The sequence below is a fragment of the Saccharomycodes ludwigii genome, chromosome VI, assembly GCF_020623625.1.
Source record: "Saccharomycodes ludwigii strain NBRC 1722 chromosome VI, whole genome shotgun sequence".
Lineage (NCBI taxonomy): Eukaryota > Fungi > Ascomycota > Saccharomycetes > Saccharomycodales > Saccharomycodaceae > Saccharomycodes > Saccharomycodes ludwigii.
This window is the reverse complement of record NC_060205.1, coordinates 360,825-379,167: the sequence shown is the minus strand read 5'-3', so window position 1 is coordinate 379,167 and position 18,343 is coordinate 360,825. Positions and strand designations below refer to the sequence as shown.

Below are 18,343 nucleotides of genomic sequence, written 5' to 3'. Positions count from 1 at the left end.
AAAGAAGAAAAAAAAAAAAAGAAAATAGATATATAAAGAAAAATGAGTTTTAGAGGTAATAGAGGTGGCCGTGGTGGCTTCAGAGGCGGTAGTGGCCGTGGTGGTTTTAGAGGTGGCAGAGCACCAATCCAACAAGGCCCACCAGAAACTGTTTTAGAAATGGGACAATTCTTACATCCATGTGAGGGGGATATAGTTTGTCGCTCAATAAATACAAAAATACCATATTTTAATGCACCAATATATTTGGAAAACAAATCTCAAGTTGGAAAAATTGACGAAATCTTAGGCCCTATAAATGATGTTTACTTTACAATCAAGTGTTCAGAAGGTGTCCAAGCTACCAGTTTTAAAGATGGTGATAAATTTTATATTTCCCCCGACAAACTATTGCCTATTGAAAGATTTTTACCTAAACCTAAAGTTGCAGGGCCTCCAAAACCAAAAAATAAGAGAAAGAGGAACGGCACTGCTCCAGGTGGCAGCTTCAGAGGCGGTTCAAGAGGTGGTAGTTTTAGAGGCGGTAGTTTTAGAGGCGGTTCAAGAGGCGGTTCAAGAGGTGGTAGTTTTAGAGGTGGTTCAAGAGGTGGTTCAAGAGGCGGTAGTTTTAGAGGTGGTTCAAGAGGTGGTTCAAGAGGTGGTAGTTTTAGAGGTGGTTCAAGAGGTGGTAGAAGATTTTAAAAAGTTTAAATACCAACTGTTTTTGTTTTTTTACTAATAATTAAAAAGGAAAAGAAAAAAGAAAAAAAAGTTTCCATAGTTAGTTTTATTATATATATCTGTATATTATATAAAAAAAACAAAATCAAAAATAATATTTAAAAAAAGAAAAGAAAAAAGCAGATAAACAAATTAATTGATTAAAAGAAGGATAACTATTTATAAAATTTAGTAATGCAAAGTATTAAAATGCTAATGATTAAATAACAGTATTATGAGGCAAATATTATATTATTCCACATGCTTGTAGAATCGAATATCTTATTTTATCAATACCATATCTTTTATCAATTTTTTTATTGATCACAGAATTGACAAATAATAATTGTGGTAGTGTAGGTAGTTTATCAACTTCACTATTTACAATTATGTCATTTAACTTTGCTATAACTTGGGTGTTATTATCCGAATCAAGATTTTGGCCATAAAGTTTGAATAGTTTATCCATTTTAGTGAAAATGATCTCGAAAGGAATACCATTTTCACCCAAAAAATTAATGATCTGCGAATCATAGATAGTAAATCCAGAATCTATTGGAATCAAAATGTATGTTCTTTTTAAATTCTTCCTTTTTTGTAAATATTCCATGGTGGCTATTCCTTGCTCTTTAGTGCCTTTTACGCCATAACCTGGTGTATCAATAATCTTCAATTTATTTTCAATATTAAAACTATTGATTGTTTTTGTATAACCTGCTATTTTAGAAGCACGAGCCAGTGGGTTTAAGTCCCTTTTAACACTTGCCCGTGTAACCAGATTGTTTAACAGTGTTGATTTCCCGGAGTTACATCTACCTAAGAATGCCACTTCTGGTAAATGAAGAGATAGTGGTTTCAATCTAGGTGTTGGTTTCAGGGGGATATCTGAGTACTTCGGTGCACTCCACTCAAACTGTACGCCACAGTTATTAAAAAAGGAATTAACTTTATTCAATTCTACAACTGTGGGAGCCATATACATCGCATTAAATTTTTCATATATATCATTAAAAAAATGTTTTGTTATGTTGGAATTCTTCTTCTGTAAGGTGTTTAATTTCGATTTTAACTTGATATTTTTATTTTTTGTATCAATAATGCTCTTGGATTTAATTTCATGATTCACTGATAAACCAGTTTCTTTTCCCTTTATGTTCGGTGTATTTAATATAATTGATCTAATCTCAGCAATGCTTTTGGGTGGGTTAAGCGGTTTAATGGTTAATTTAAAAGACTGTAGGCTTGTTGGTTTCATCTTTATATATATATCTTTTTTTCTTTTTTTTTTCAGCTGCTTTTGCTAATTCTTTTGTTACAGAAATCTTAATATTAGTCTTTGTTATTTGTTCGTTATGGTACTCTCCCCTTTGGCGTACAATAAACGGTTTGTTTTCGTCTTGTATAATTCATTAATGGAAAAAAAAAAATGGAAAAAAAGAAAAGAAAAAAAAAAAAAAAAAAAAAAAAAATTATATGCAGAAAACAATTCTATATTATATATATAATATTAACATTAAATCAATGTTTCATCATTTACAAATATATCAAAAGACAAACAATCGAGTATTACAGTTAACTAATGACTAAATAACGATGCCACAGCACCATCCTCTACAGTGGGATCATTCATCATATCACCTTCATCTTTATTCTTCTTCATTAATCTTTCTGATGCTTTCTTTAAAATAGCTTGTCTCTTTTTCTTCCTACTTTCCTCATTATCTTCATCAGCACCAGTATTTTTACCATTCCCAGTTTTAACCCAGTCTAAATATTCTAACATAATGACCCTTTGTTCTTTGTAATGTGGTGCCTCTCCTAATCTTTTAATCAACCCATGAATATCATATCCCAGACTTAATTCCTCCAAAAAAGAAATGGCATTTGGATAATTTTTATAAACTTCATTCATTAACCAGGTGTATATAAATAAGGCATCATAAAACGAATCCTTATAAGCTGGATCCATCAGTATATTTTTTAAAATATTGGGCATGATTTCCATGGTATAATATTCATCGATTTGTGGATGCAACCCAACATTTTCCTTCAACCCACCTTTTAAAATCAAAGCAGTGTTTAAAGAACATTTAGAGTCCTTGAAAGTCATTAGATGGTTAACTAGTCTCAAATAGGGCAATAAAATTTCCTTGTCCCCAAAAATAATCCCTCTCAACCTTTGTTGGTGAGCAGAAAGCCTTAATTTGGAAGCTTGCGATGTGGAACCAACTTGACCTACATTATCTATCAACAATCTAACCACAACTGCAGTAAATTGCCTTAGTAAGTTATTCTCTAAAATTTCCTCAGTAATTTCTTCATTGTCAGATGGGGTTGGTTTGAAATCAGAATCGTTCATGTATACTGACCACAAGTCGCACAATATTATATCCAAATAGGTAAACAACTGTGGTAAAAATTTGGAACAAAACTTGGGTTGTAGCTCCTCTGGGCAGTTCTTAATTAATGGGCGTAGGGCCATGTTTACTATATGTTTCCAGGCATGTTTAGAAACACCAGGACTAATGGTGTTACTATCAGGTTTTTTAATAAAAATTGAATCCAATATCAATTGAGGTAATTCGTCAATTTCATAAATAATTGTACCCAACCTAGAAACAGTTGCTATTATTGCCAAAACAACTTCTCTAGTGTATCTAACTATGTGTCCCACAGAGTCCGCAAAATCTCTCACAGTATTCATTGCTTGCATATGCTCATCGATAAACTCGTCTTTAGTCTTGTTTGAAGCACCGGCCTCCCAAAATCTCTCAATGGTTGAATACCTAACAAAAGACTGGACCACCACTGGTAAATCTTTCCAATTTTCAGGATCATGGTAAGATTGTAACTGAAATAGCAACCGTAAAATATATGGCAAGACTGGAACAATTCTTGGCTTCCAGAGTGTTTGGACCATCGCATAATCTTCAATAGTTTTCAGTTTCTCAACACTATAATGTACAAAAATTCTAGTTGCTCTAACAGGAAATAGACAACTCCAACGTTTGCTCAAATCCAATTTTAATTGTCGGCCTTGCTCATCAATATTAATGGCCAATAAATCACTATTTTCATTAATGTTTCTCTGTTGAAAATACTTGGCAATTTGCACTATTCCTACCCTTTCCATAAACCAAGGCAAATCTCTTAGTCCAGTAACTGTATTTTCATCGGACCATGCTACTAGTTCAGGGTCTACGATGGAAGAAAATTTAGCTTCCTTATTTTCCATGGATGATTTCAACACAATTATCATTAGAAATGCTTTAAACGATATAACTTCATGGCGGGATAAGTTGGGCAAGATTCTTGCAACAACACTTTCTAAATCATTATAAATCCTGGATAATGATTCCGGCATTAATAAAGCCATCCGATTCAATTCAACACCACAGGCATATCTTAGACTTCTAATAGAATCTGCTCTCTCATCCCCTTCTCTTTCCAATTTCGCTTCATCAGGGTATTCTAAAGTTGCTGTTGTGATAATTCTCTCCAACAAGGTAAATAAAGCATTATCTTCCAAAATGGTTAAAAACAAAGCAAAATTCTGAACTTGTTTTTTCAAAAGCATTGGCTCCTTCAAATTCAAGCTAATCAATTGGTTTGATAAAACCTCTACTTTGGATAAGATGACAGCTAATTTTTCCTCATAATCGGCTTTGTTCATCCACCATATCTTCCATCGTATACATCCATTAATAAAACACTCTATGATCATCAATTGTGACAAAGCGCTTAGGTAAGGCTCACTTTGGTGGTCCAAAAATACGTTTGTTAAAACTTCAGAACCAAAGGAAGACGAAAAGTAGACGTTCAATCTAGAATTCAACCAGTCGTAAGTATCATCTAGTCTAACACACGAAATTAATCTTATTATATCACGGATAGATCTACGATAAACCGAGCAAAATGATTTATATTCACTTAAACTTTGAAAATCAACGTCAACAAACTCTTTGGATACGTGGTTCTCTATTTGCTCAAAATAAATTAAAAAGTCAGCCGCCAACTGTAATAATCTTGTGAAAATGTTGAATTGATCTAATATTGCAAGTTTTTTATCCTGTCTCAATAAAGAAACCCACATTTCCAAAGTTAACCCACTGACAACCAAACTAGGGTTACTGGTAATTTTCAAAACTAGGTTTAAATATTTCCCCAAAATCTCTACGCCATTTGGTATCTTATTGGTAGCGTCCCCTTCTTCGTCCAAGATCAAAAAGGATCCATGCAAAGAAACGGTCATATCAACTAATTTCTTGACAATTGGATATTTTTCATCATCAACACCTTCTTTAGGGTCAAATCCTAGGTTATCGTAAACTTGGCTCAATAAATCCACACTGTCATAATAGGTTTCTAATAATTTATCTAGTTGGCCACTGTCAGGATAAGGTCTTGTGTATAAAATATGTAAAGAGTCTAGGGCCAAGACTTTGCTTTTTGAATTATTGGTCAATAAACATCGGAATAGCAATTGGGCAATATTGCTTTCCAAGACAATATCAGATATTGGCCAATTTAAGGAGGTTTTCAAAGTTTCGAGTAATCTCACTAAGTACGGCGAATCTGGACTGGTGTTTAAAAGATCCCGTAATTCATTAACCCAAACAGAAAACCAACCATTTTGGTTGCTATTTTTAAACAAAATCCAACTCTTGTCAAATTTATATTTGTTCATAAATAATTGAACCGGACAAATGATCATGATACACAATGGTTGTAGCACGCTCATTCGTTTCATGGCTATTAAGTCGTCCAATAGGAAAATATCTTCGAATAATGTTCTAAAAATAATTAAAACAACTTCACGTGTTGATTCATTCATTTGCCACATTTGCATTAGATTGGTATCCATATCACACCATGAGTAAAGTAATTGGTTTTCATCCAATTCTGCTGGTGCAATACCATTATCGGTATCTTCATCCTTTTCAATGCTCGTTATCTTTAAGTATTCTCCCCAAACCCTCTTGGCAATTTCCGCCCATAAATATGCCAATTTTTCTTTGATATATCTTGGATCCTGTGAAGTTACTTTAGAATTCAATTCTTCGATCCATTTACGAACAGCGTTCATTTTGGCAATATCATAACTTGCCCAATTTTTCCTAATTGAATATTCAAGTAGTTGCAACCCAAAATGTTTAAGAATGTAGTCATTTTCATATTGAGTTCCTAGGGTGTACCCAAATAGCGGAGCATCCTTGTGTAATTTAACTTGATCCAGAAACTTCTGGGCCTCTAATCTTTGGGCATTATTGGAGACAGATGAATAAATTACGTTTAACGCAGAAACAATTTGTGAGACAGAATTGGCATCCATATTGTGAGTTTTTGTTTTTTTTTTTTTTTATTCCCTTCTTCCTTTTTATTGTAATGTAAAATCCACAACCTTACAACTTTCTTTTCTTTTTTTTTTCCCCCTTTTCTTTACTATTTCATATAATATCAACAATTATATTTAAACAATCGCAGTAATTTTCTTATTTTTATTTTTATTTTTGTGTGGATACAATGATCTTAAGATAACGGATTAAGTCTAACGATCTTTATATATATATGCGTGTGTGTGTGTGTGTGTGTGTGTGTGTGTGTGTATAGATATGTATATATAAGAATGCAGGTATTCACGCTACAGTGCTTTTTTTTTTTTTTTTTTTTTATTTTTTCCTTTTGGTATTAGCTTTATGCAAAAAGATTGATTATAGAAAAGATCTGGGTTTGTGTTAATCTGTGTATTGTAGAAGGGGGGAAAAAAGGAAAAAGTTTGTATTTTAATAAGCAACAACAACAAAAAAAAAAAAGAAGAAGAAGAAAACATGAATAAATAAACAAACCTGTGAACATTTTCATTTTCATTTTCATTTTCATTTTCATTTTCATTTTTTCTTTTTTCTTTTTTTTTTTACTTGTTTTCTTTTTCTCTTTTGGAAGATTTGGAGGGGCGCCGCGCTCTGCAAAAGTTTCTACGCTCCACACGCCGGCACTTATTTGCCTCTCGCTCCCCTTTTCTATTTACTGGCATCACCTCGCACTCTCGCACTCATTCTGGATCGGATTTATGAATGAGCAAAAATTACCAAATTTCACATTTTAAAGCGTAGAGGAAAAAAGTTATAAATATATATCATTATAAACAATAACGTAATAACCTTCTAGTATACAAAATTAAACGTTTTACAAAAGTATTCATAAATAAAACTTCTTCTTTTCTTTATCCATTTCAGGTTTATGTTCCCATTCAACTTCTTCTTTAATACCTCTTTGCAACCGTTTCAATTTCAACGTGAATTGTGGACCCAACTCCTGTAGTCCAATTTTTTCTTCATTTTTAAATAAGTAACGATGTCTTCTGAAAAAAATGTAATCTCTTTGATTATGCAACGTTATAACTTGTCTACCTTCAAAATCTGGATGTTTGGGAAATAGTGTTTGAAATAATTTGCCAACTGTTTTACCCAATTTGGTTTGAAAGTTATTTAAAATCAATTCAGGAATATGGCTTGTTGGTTTACCATGTCCAACAATTTTTTTGACTTCTACAAATGAACTAACTTTAAAGTAATAGCTTGGTCCTTCCGGTAAATGGATAAATGTTAGTCCAGTAACTTTTTTCTTATCTTCATTGATAATTATTAAATCAGTGTAGCTCCTATTATTACAGAACTGAGCAATTTCTTTTAGTTTATAGCCAAATTTTCTCTTGACAAAGGTGACATTAGGAAAGATTTCTATTAAAACGTTAGCAAACTCATAAGCTGCTTTTTTAGCGTTAACATTAGTGGTTAATAAAATTTTAGGAGGTTCGTTCTTGGTATTATTGAATAATTCCATCAATTCATCTTCCATAGTTTCTTCTGTGGTGCTATCTTCGTTATTTTGCTGTACATTTTCAGCAACTTCATCTGGTTTCCTATTTATGGTTTCATCATAAACTCTAGTATTATCAATAGTCTTTGGGATATTTGCGGCTAATCTATTCTTTTTTAATTCTGGATTTTCCAACTCATCTTTAGCTCTTTGTTTTCTAATCTTGTGACGTTCTTTGTTTTTATCATGCTTTAATTTGGCATAAACCTCTTGCCTTTTTAGTTTATTTTTAATATCAATATCTCTTTCGCTCATTTTTATTTATCATAATCTGTGTTTTGTTGTAGGTGTTTCTTCTTTCAGATTAGCAATGGTCAAGGCCTGAACAGATAAAAGAATTAAGAACTTATTTTAAAAAGATGTAAAAGAAAAGAAAAGAAAAGAAAAGAAAAGAAAAGAAAAGAAAGAAAAAAAAAGAAAAGTTTAAATATTAACGGTAATCCGGATAAGTCTTAATTTCGGTTTGATCTGCGGGAGAGAAAAAAAAAAATTACACAGTTTTACATATTATTTTAATCCTATTTTTATATATATATATATATATATATATTTTATTTTTTTCAATTTATATTTTTAGTCACTTGATTCACAAGACGATTGGAAATAATCAACCCATTTCCAAACTAAAAATACACAAAAAGAAAAAGGATATAATGAATGATTCTAAAACCCAATTGCAACATGACATATTAACATATATATTATCAACAAATGGTATAGTTCATGAACCCGAATTACTCGATGTATATGCCCAATTGAAAAAAAAAGAACTAAATGAAGCCAATGTTTTAAAATTACAAACAAAGTTAGATCGATTAATTGGTTTGATTAACGAATCTTTACATTCAATGGATTATAAAATCGAAAAATATAGACAATATACCCCGATGGCATTACGTACTATTTCTTCTGCTTCAATTGGTAGTACCATAGCAAACGATAGTACAAACGACGGTTCTAGTACACGTGATGCTATCGATCTAAAGAAATCTAACTTGTTTTATGTTTATACAAATTTAAAACTTACTCAATCTTCAAAATTAGCTACTTTTTACAAACCCACAGAACTAGAATTTGTCAAATATGTTTTTAAAAAATTGATGGAACCAAACGAGCTTTCTTCTATCAAAGATCTCAATTTATCAAATGATAAAAGCGTTAGCTATAAGCAATATATCGATAAAATTATACGGCTTGACCACAACAACGAAGAAGATGGGACTTCCTCTATTGGCTCTGGCACGTATACAAGTTTTAACAAAGGTTCCACTTCTTTGATAGTTGGGTTTAGAAATTCCGATATGAATGTGGATTCTTTAAAATTATCAGATTTGGAAAACATTTTGACGAGATTATGCGAGAATAAATGGTTAACCCAATACGGGGATGGTAGTTATTCCTTATATATTAGATCTTTAGTAGAATTAAAAGATTACATCAAATGTTTTGATAATGATGATGGGAGTAGCGAGACTGAAAGAAGTGAAGAAAGGGAAGGAACTGAAGGTGAAGCTGAAGAACTCAATGGCAATATTTGTAATATCTGTCAAAAAATAGTTTATTTAGGTGGTATAGAATGTAGTAACTGTAATTCATTTTATTTGGATATTGATTGTTTGAAACAATTCCTAAATAGGTGTCATAATAGCGATCAATCGGTGATATGCTCGTATTGCAAGCATGAATTTAATGATGTAAATGACATAATATATATATTATAATTTTTTTTTTTTTTTTTTTTTTTTTAAATAGTTATTATAACCTATTTACAAACTTATTTAATTTACACGATTAAATAAAAACTCAAGTCCCTGTATTGTCGTATGTTTAACATTTAGTAAAGAAAGAAAAGGAGGGAAATGAATAAATAAAACTGTACACTTTATTATTATTTCCAGCCCTTGATATATTTCTCTTATTTTAATGGGGGGAGGACAACATAGAGAAAAAAATTCCGAGTTACACATATACACGTAAAATTTTATCTAAAGTAATAATGATAAAAAAAAAAGAAAATTTCCTCTCATCATACTATTTCTTAAAAACTGCATTTTTTTGCAAAAAATCTTTAGCCTCATTAATCTTGGTTGCTAAATATGGACTGCCACCTTTATCAGGATGATTTGCTAACATAATTCTTCTGTGTGTTTCTTTTAAAAACTTTTTAGTTAATTCCGAGTCTTTCAAATTCAAGATTTGTAAAGCTTCTTTCTGATTCATTTTTGAATCAAACCCACCCATTAGATATTTAATTGCTTTGGCATTTGGAGACGCAGAGGAGCTTCTTATTCTGGTTAATAATTTTGAACAGCTCTTGTATGCTCCAGCAGCAAAGTATAAAGTAAAAAATGCACCAACACCAGTTAAAACAGGGTGTTGTCCCATATAAAAAACTGCATCGTCAAAAAATATATCAACAGAGGATCTTTCCTTATATTGCGATGCTAATGGTGGTATGATAAGAGTATTAGAAGAATGTAAATTTTCAACACCTGGTAAAGGCAATTGGGGTGGTTCTATAAATAAAGCATTTTTATTATTATCCGAATATTTTTCCAAGTCAGAGTTCGTAATCCCACCATTTTTACTTAAGGTGTTGTTCTTATTATTACCTATGATCCAGCCCAACATTTTTTTTTTTTTTTTTTGTTTTCCTGAGTTTTTCCTTAAATAGTCTTTATTGAGATAGTAATATTTGGGAAGATATCCTTCTTAAAATAGTAATAAAGATAACAAAAGAAAAAAAAAAAAAAAAATACTAGCAGTTATCTTCACTCTTGTTGATTTCTAACACTGATTCTTATATTTGAAATGTTATAATATAGGAGTAAAATTGTAACCTTTTGAAACAAATTGTTATAAAGATAAAAAAAACAAAAACAAAAATAAAAAATTTTCTCTTGTATAATATCTGTCATTTTTTTTTTTTTACTTTTTCTTCGCCTTCTGTTAATTAATTGTATACCAAATTGTTATGTGTTTTTTATGTATATTATCCATCAAGTCCGAAAGTCAGATTCTCGCTCTTTTAGAGAATTGAGTTTTTGTTTATTTTACAAAGTGGAAAAATGAATTTCTATCGTACAAAAATTATTACTTTTTTTTTCTTTTTATAATTTTGGACACTGCGCGATAAAACAGAATTCTTAGCAAAAGATAAAAAATATAATATATTAATCTATTTTCTTTTTGTCATGTGCCAGTGCGAAAAAAAAAAAAGAAATATCGTTATTAATATGTTTCAAGCAAATACTTGCAAAATAGCAAAAAAAAAGAATATTTGTCCTTTCACTTATTTCATTTCCATTCATAAATAAATTCAATTTGCAAATATATAAATAGACCACCAAATCTTTTTTCTTTCTCTCCCTTCCTAACAAACTCTATTTTTCTCATTATTTATAATAATACAGACATATATAAAGTAAACAAGTATAAAGAAAAAAAATCATATATATACATACAAATATAAACAATAGATAATGCGTTTTACTACAATAGTCAATAATTTACTTTTTTTCAGTTTTTTTACCGCTCCAACTCTCGTTTCGTCTTTTGCTGATATAGACAACGATGAGAAATACACTTCTTTGATCAAAAACACTTTAGACTCCATAATGGAACCTGAAGATAATGAACTTTTTACTACTGGTTTATCTTCCACTAAACATAATAAAAAAATGATTGCTGTGGGTGAAACTAAGTTTTTTAAATTTAGTGAACATTCTTTAAAAATCGCCATTGATTATTTAAAAAAGACATATCCAAGTTTAGCTGAACATGATTTATTACCACATGACTATGTTCACAAAGACCAATATTTAGTTATCACTCCTTTTGGCTATGAGGATGTATAAAGCAATGCTTCTTTCAAGGATTAAAATATTAGGATAATATATATATATATGTATCTATCTATTTTTTTTTTTTTTTTTTTTTTTTAATTTTTTTTTATTTGACTTTTTCTTAATACGAAATTCCACGGACATTACTGTTGCCGGTTAATATTCTCGTACAAGATGATAATGTGCATTTTGAAAAGAGAAAAAAAAAAAAGAAACGACTAAATTTACCTATATTTTTTTGCATTTTTTTTTCTTTTTTTTTTTAAAAAATTTAAATTTTCATCACTTTTTAACTTAATTCGCTGTATATCTTTTAATCTTTTGATTTTTTGACTCACATAAAGTTTTCTTTTTCCTATATATAACAAAAAAAAAAAAAAAAACGAATAATAAGAAATAAATAGTATCTACTGATTTAAGTTCATATAGCTATAATAATGAGAATTTATCAATGTCATTTTTGTTCTTCTCCTGTTTATCCAGGTCATGGTATCATGTTTGTACGTAATGATGCTAAAGAGTTTAGATTTTGTCGTTCTAAATGCCACAAGGCTTTTAAACAAAGACGTAATCCTCGTAAATTAAAATGGACAAAGGCATTCCGTAAAGCTGCAGGCAAAGAATTGGCTGTTGATAGTACTTTGACATTTGCTCAAAGAAGAAATGTTCCAGTAAGATACAATAGAGAATTAGTTGCTACTACATTAAAGGCCATGAGTAGAATTGAGGAAATTAGACAAAAGAGGGAAAGGGCCTTTTATAAGAATAGAATGAGAGGCAATAAAGAAAGAGATTTCTTGAGAGATAAAGAATTAATTGAAAGAAATGCTGAATTATTAAATATGAGAGAAGTTGAGTTGACTAAGCAAGCTGAAAAGGAAGCTAAAATGGAACTAGAGGACGAACAAAGTGAGGACGAAGAAATGGATATTGATGAAAGCGAGGAAGAGGAAGCTGAACCAGAACGTGTCAAGATTATGTTGAAGAATAAAAAAAGATCCAAGAAGATTGCATTTTGATTCAATAGAAATAATAAATAAATAATAATAGAAGCAAAAAAAGATTAATAATAAACTCAAGAGAATGACTCAGGAATATAAGAGAATAATTAAAGTGTATGTGAGAGAGAGAAATACTTTTTATTTATTTATTCAATGCCTAAATTAATAGCGTTAACTTAATCATATATATATTGACTTTTCATTTGTTTTGGTTCTTCTCCCCCCCCCCTTTCTTTTGGTATCAACTTTGTTTTCCTTTTATTTTTAGGTTAGCTTTTTACATCTTTTTTTTATTTTCCTTTTTTTCTGAATGAATCTTCACAATAATGTCGTTGGAGTTGTTTTCCCAGTTTATATTTTCGTGAATATAAACACACCACGTATTGTTTACATGTATACTAAAAAGAATTTTTTAAAAAAAAAATATAAATCATTTATTATATTAATTAGTTATTTTTATCCGTTATTCCTTGGTCTAAATATTTCTTGCATGTTGGCGAAGACCCATAATCACAAAACTATTATGGGATTTTCCTAAATATACCAATAAACCCTCCACCTACTATTCTTACACCAATTCTTGGTTTTACTACTTTACCTACCATTTCAGAATTTCTAATCATGACCCGTCTAACATCCCACTCTCTCATACCACCATTACCACCCGTCAGTAATTCAAAAGTGCTGACTAGGGTTAATTTTAAGTCATTATCTTTAACAAACGTATAACAATCCCAAATTTGTGAAATAGATGGTGTAAAAACTATGATAAAACCATCTACCGTTAAATATTTAGATAATTCAGTAAATTCATGTTCAGGAGAGGGCATATCCAAAAAACACCCCTGCAGAAACTCCGTTGTATCACAAAGCTGCCTATAATAATTTGCTATGTCACTATTAACCCAGTTGCTTGGTCCTATTGGTTCGTAATGAAATTCTACATCATCTAAGTAAATCCCCTTTTGAAATCCGGAAACTGTACCTATACCAATTTTCATATGCTTCAAATTTCTGTCCAATGAATGTATTATCGATCCTCTGCTTAAATCATTTATCCCATCAAAATAACAATTAGATGCATGAATACTTTTACAGATTTGTAAAGTTAATGATCCATGACCTGTCCCACATTCTAAAAATTGTAACGGTGGAGTGCTACATCGAGTAATGGTTTTACCATTGTATGAATTTATTGGTCCATGCAGTATCAATAATTTTTCTTGAATTATTTCCTCTTTTTTATTGATACTGGAACTATCGTTTTTTATATCATTCCTTTTATTTTTTGCCAATTTATATCCTCTTCGTCTAAATATGTCAATCTCCTTATAAATTTCAGTATCATCCACTGATTTCAATGTTGGGTAGGATACATTTATATCTGCTGCCTGGACAATTAAAGATGCATCAACTGGATAAATAGGCTGAGCCTCTCTTTTTACATTGATCACGTATTCAGAAAGTCTGGCTCGCGTTACGATATATTTGTGTTTTTTATCTTTATCTCCAAATACAATTGAACGCAAAGGTTTGCCTATAATATCATCATGATTGATTGATCCGAATCCTGTATTAATTTTAGCACCATACATCAATGGTTTGGATAAGTGAAATACTTCATTTGGCTTAAGTAAATACCTTGCAATTACAACATCAAAAGGTTTAAACTTGGTAGCCATTTTATCGTTATGGATGCTGTTAACAATATAAATGAATTTTTATTATTTTCAGGATCGCAAAAAAAAAAAAAAAAAATATATATATATATATATTGATATTACCTTTAATAACTTTGGCTCCCAGCTTGTGCTCCGAAACCTTTGAAACATGATGGAAGAAGAACCGAGTCTTTTTTTTTTTTAAACATTCAAAAGAAAAAAAAAAAAAAAAAAAAAAAAAGGAAGAAGTCATTTAATAGAACTAAAAACCCTAAGAAACTAATGGCTTGAAAAGATACCAATATAATGTTAAAAAAATGCAAAAAATTATAAATGAAGAGCTATTTAGCTAAAAAAGGATTATAAAAGAAATTGGTATATTGGGATATTTTTTTCCCCCAATAAATAACATATATTAACAATGTGTATATCAAATTACATTTAAATAATTGAATAATAATATTGACCTGAATACCGCCATTACCATCATCATTATCACTACTACTACAAACAAAGATAAGTTTTTAAAAATAATTTCTCAACAGTATTTAGAGAAAAACAAAAAAAAAAAAAATAAAATGGCTATCTAACAACTTACAAAAAAACTTAAATATTCAATGTTTCAAAATACTCATCGCCCTGCCCTAAATACTTTTCCCAAACCGTTTGAGAACTCATTTGGAAAATCATGTCATAAACCCGCTGACTATCTTTTTTAAGTTTTCCAACCGAGTAATCGTTTGTTGTACTTTCCTTATCAACACCAGGAGTCATACCCAAATTATCATTAGTGTTGGCAGCTACATTTTTGGATGTTGGGTCCCTAAAGGAGGAATCTAATGGTGAAAAGCCATTTATAGTAGCTGGTGTAGCAACTTGGTTATTTTTAGGACAGCCACTGGTTCCAGGTGCCACAACAGATGCGCTCAATGGGAAAATACCACCAACAGAACTATTATAGTTATCATTTAGATGAATTTGATGAACATTCCCCTCAGTGCTAGTCGGTGACACCGAATCTGTATTTGAAGATTTTGAAATATTGTTTAATTCCTCAAAAAATTTTTTCAATTCTAGATCTGGGATTAAAATAGGCACATTATTTGCTGTTTGAGAAGAAAGTTGATGTTCTGGCGGTTGTCTTGTCGTATTTGATGGAGTATCATTTTCTATATTTAGGCCCGAGGTCCTACTCGCATTAGAATTATTACGATTGTTGTTACTAGTTGCCATATGGTTATCACTTTTCTCACCGGAACAACTGTCAGAATTCTGTAACCTACTCAATCCTTCGTGGTCTCTATCATTATCTGTTGGAGAAAATGAAGCGTTGCCGGTATTTTTCAAAATTCTTTTAACTACAGCGGCCAAAAGCTTAAAAATTTTGTAACAATTCGGTGCTGCTTCACAGGTCCCAAACAAAGATTTCATAACATAGATTATCTCTTGACAAAAATCGTCATATTTTTTGGTATTCTTATGTTGGTACACTGTATATAAAAATGTCATACCTGCCATAAATAAATTATGAACGGCAACCCATGTGAAATTTAAATTTTTCGTCAAACACAATTTATAATACTCCTCAACCATACCTCGTGTAGTCTCATGAATAATCACAAAGCATCTATTTGTTAAAGTGCTAAATTTAGGCGATATACCATATAGCATGGTTCTTGTATGGTTATAATTTAACCTGAAAAACTCCCGACTAAACTTGCAATTCATTTTTTTGTGTGTTTTTGGGACAACCCTGTTAAACCAAATTTGCAATTCTTTATCAAAGGCCTCTCTCCAATTATCAACAGTTTTAAAAGGTGCTGGAAGCTGCCCCCTAGGAGCATAAAGTACCTGTAATAAATTGGCCTGCATTATTCTAATCTTGAAGAATGAAAGAGACACGGACTTATAGGTGCTCAGGGAAGTACGAATAGTCGAGTAATCTTGAATTTCATCACTCATTGTTGTAATCAACGCATCATCTAGCTCGCTTGGGAATTTGCAAGTAATGTTTTCTTCTGGTATGCCAAAGGGTCTTCCAAAATATAAGCAAATTTGTCTATCCAACGAGTAAGTTGTCCAAAATAATCTTCTCCTCAAATCTCTTGTAAAGGGATCGTAGTTTTTATTCAGTTTTTCTGCATGCAAACCCAAATCAACACACAATCTTAAACAGTTACCTAATATATACCAAACCCCTGGAACGTTAGGTGTCATTAAGGAAAAAATTGCCAACAATAATAGTCCCGATAAAGCTTCCAACCTATTATCGGAAGCATACAACATATTCATAAAAAATGTTGCTCTTTTCTTGAAAATAATAGATTTCAAAGTCCCATTATTTAATACCTGTGAGCCTGAGCCAATGGCCATAACCATGTTTATAAAAAATAACGGTGTATGATAAACCTCAGGAATGTCTTCCAATTTGCCAATAATTTCGATCAAGGGCGTCCTATTATTAATAATCTCAGCCATTTTTTCCCTCGTTTCATCATCCTTACCAGTGTAATCATCTATCAAAACTCTAAAAGGGTCATCTGATGGTAATAATTCAAAATTTTTATTTATCTGGGTGAAATCATTTGCCAAGGACGTATCCTCCGGTAACTCTCCATATATTGGTTCATAATACTTTTTGATAAAAAATTCCCTGTGTAATATTGGGTACTGTGTATTTGAATTTATAAAATATTTTTCGATTAATTCCAAGGCTGCCCCTTTTTCTGGCAAATGGAAAAAATCAATATCTGTATCAGCAACGTTTGGTATTTTGATATTAGTGCGTTCAATTTCACTGTCACTACTTTCATCATTTATATTTTCTGGTGGCTTAAAATTCGCTGCAGTAAACATTAATTTGGCAAAGGGTATACCTGACGAGTCTCCTAGATAACTATTGGAGGCACCTGATGATGTGGTATTATTATTATTGTTTTTTTCTTTACCATTTACATTCTCATTATCGTTGTTTTGGCCTAATGTACTTGGAGTTGAGGAGTTACTATTATTATTACTATTACCATTGTTATTATTATTATTATTATTATTATTATTATTATTATTATTATTATTATTATTATTATTATTATTATTATTATTATTATTATTATTATTATTATTATTATTATTATTGCTATTGCTATTGCTATTGTTATTATTAATACCATTAGTTGGTGACGATAAAATATTGTTTGAACTTCGTAAAGTTTTCATCAAGTATATTTTTTTTAAAGTTTCTACATTTTCACTCAATTCATTTGAATTAAAGTCATTGGCACTCGTACCACTTCCGGTGAAAAAAGATGGAACACCTTTTTGGATAGAAGTCCCATTATTAATAACATATCCAGCCATTAGATTATCCTCAGGTATTATATGTTTATCCCTAAATTGTTCTTTGTAAAGACTTAAATTACATGCTTCATCTTCGCTAGTTGCTGGAATATTATTTTTCACAGTTAACGGATTAACACCCATCTCCTGTAGTTTCATCATCAACGAATGTATTCTATCCTCTAGATATATGACATATGATCTTGGAATATCTCTGCCAGTAGCTGGATCAATTGAAACACAAGATTCATGATTTCTAGCACATCTTTCACAACTCGGAAAGTTTTGATCGCATTTCACTTTTTTTTGTCTGCAACGCTTACAAGCTACAATTGATCTAGATATACCTAAAATCTTTGATGAAGGTCTGGAACCTGTTGAACTTTTTTTAGAACCAGAAGCAGCTGAAAAGGAGGGGGAGGAAGTAGCAGAATGTTTGGTATTTTTTTTTACCTTGTGGGTTTCTTTATTAGAAGAAATATTTAGTTTGATCTTGTTAGTGTTATCATTGTTACCACTATTTGATCGTTTTGTTCCCATTGTTTTTTTATTTTTTATTTTTTATTTTTTTTATTTTTTCCTTACTCTTATTTTCCTAGTTGTGAATTGATTTATGGTATTCTATTGGCTGTGTGAAATATATAAAGTGTATAAGAAGACAAAGGGTTTAAAAGCCTATAAAAGATGATGAAATGTGTGTAGAAGTTTGTTAAGAAATATTAATCTTTTTTTATTTTATCTTGAAATAGTCAAAAGAGAAGTAATAACAAATGCGAAAAACAAACAAACCAGAATTAGGGCTTGCCATGTGTTTTTTTTTTTTACAAGACAGAAAAAGAAAGAATTCGAATAATTTTCTTATCATTTTGCTCAATTTCTATAAAAACGCGTGCGTGTTTTTCTTTCTTTCACGTTTTTTTAA

General features: G+C 30.7%; 10 protein-coding genes across 10 annotated transcripts; 4 read left to right on the top strand and 6 right to left on the bottom strand.

Annotated features, from left to right (window-relative positions):
- Positions 1 to 42: 42 nt before the first annotated feature.
- GAR1 (H/ACA snoRNP pseudouridylase subunit GAR1) lies at positions 43 to 681 on the top strand (the record flags this gene model as incomplete). The annotated part of the gene is made up of 1 exon (XM_046079449.1): positions 43 to 681. One exon carries the CDS (start codon positions 43 to 45, stop codon positions 679 to 681), a length of 639 nt encoding a protein of 212 aa, XP_045933068.1.
- A 265-nt stretch (positions 682 to 946) lies between these two features.
- MRX8 (translation initiation/elongation factor MRX8) lies at positions 947 to 1,954 on the bottom strand (the record flags this gene model as incomplete). The annotated part of the gene is made up of 1 exon (XM_046079450.1): positions 947 to 1,954. The coding sequence occupies one exon, from the start codon at positions 1,952 to 1,954 to the stop codon at positions 947 to 949; it is 1,008 nt and encodes a 335-aa protein (XP_045933067.1).
- A 321-nt stretch (positions 1,955 to 2,275) lies between these two features.
- On the bottom strand, positions 2,276 to 6,031 carry MSN5 (karyopherin MSN5; the record flags this gene model as incomplete). Its single annotated transcript, XM_046079451.1, has 1 exon — positions 2,276 to 6,031. One exon carries the CDS (start codon positions 6,029 to 6,031, stop codon positions 2,276 to 2,278), a length of 3,756 nt encoding a protein of 1,251 aa, XP_045933066.1.
- Positions 6,032 to 6,897: 866 nt separating this feature from the next.
- On the bottom strand, positions 6,898 to 7,833 carry RPF1 (rRNA-binding ribosome biosynthesis protein RPF1; the record flags this gene model as incomplete). Its single annotated transcript, XM_046079452.1, has 1 exon — positions 6,898 to 7,833. The coding sequence occupies one exon, from the start codon at positions 7,831 to 7,833 to the stop codon at positions 6,898 to 6,900; it is 936 nt and encodes a 311-aa protein (XP_045933065.1).
- A 398-nt stretch (positions 7,834 to 8,231) lies between these two features.
- Positions 8,232 to 9,299, top strand: NSE1 (Smc5-Smc6 complex subunit NSE1; the record flags this gene model as incomplete). Its single annotated transcript, XM_046079453.1, has 1 exon — positions 8,232 to 9,299. One exon carries the CDS (start codon positions 8,232 to 8,234, stop codon positions 9,297 to 9,299), a length of 1,068 nt encoding a protein of 355 aa, XP_045933064.1.
- A 310-nt stretch (positions 9,300 to 9,609) lies between these two features.
- PAM18 (Pam18p) lies at positions 9,610 to 10,209 on the bottom strand (the record flags this gene model as incomplete). Its single annotated transcript, XM_046079454.1, has 1 exon — positions 9,610 to 10,209. The coding sequence occupies one exon, from the start codon at positions 10,207 to 10,209 to the stop codon at positions 9,610 to 9,612; it is 600 nt and encodes a 199-aa protein (XP_045933063.1).
- An 851-nt stretch (positions 10,210 to 11,060) lies between these two features.
- Positions 11,061 to 11,435, top strand: SCDLUD_004555 (uncharacterized protein; the record flags this gene model as incomplete). Its single annotated transcript, XM_046076777.1, has 1 exon — positions 11,061 to 11,435. The coding sequence occupies one exon, from the start codon at positions 11,061 to 11,063 to the stop codon at positions 11,433 to 11,435; it is 375 nt and encodes a 124-aa protein (XP_045933062.1).
- A 425-nt stretch (positions 11,436 to 11,860) lies between these two features.
- Positions 11,861 to 12,442, top strand: RLP24 (ATPase-activating ribosome biosynthesis protein; the record flags this gene model as incomplete). Its single annotated transcript, XM_046079455.1, has 1 exon — positions 11,861 to 12,442. One exon carries the CDS (start codon positions 11,861 to 11,863, stop codon positions 12,440 to 12,442), a length of 582 nt encoding a protein of 193 aa, XP_045933061.1.
- A 503-nt stretch (positions 12,443 to 12,945) lies between these two features.
- Positions 12,946 to 14,106, bottom strand: SCDLUD_004553 (uncharacterized protein; the record flags this gene model as incomplete). Its single annotated transcript, XM_046076778.1, has 1 exon — positions 12,946 to 14,106. One exon carries the CDS (start codon positions 14,104 to 14,106, stop codon positions 12,946 to 12,948), a length of 1,161 nt encoding a protein of 386 aa, XP_045933060.1.
- A 585-nt stretch (positions 14,107 to 14,691) lies between these two features.
- PPR1 (Ppr1p) lies at positions 14,692 to 17,961 on the bottom strand (the record flags this gene model as incomplete). The annotated part of the gene is made up of 1 exon (XM_046079456.1): positions 14,692 to 17,961. The coding sequence occupies one exon, from the start codon at positions 17,959 to 17,961 to the stop codon at positions 14,692 to 14,694; it is 3,270 nt and encodes a 1,089-aa protein (XP_045933059.1).
- Positions 17,962 to 18,343: the final 382 nt, after the last annotated feature.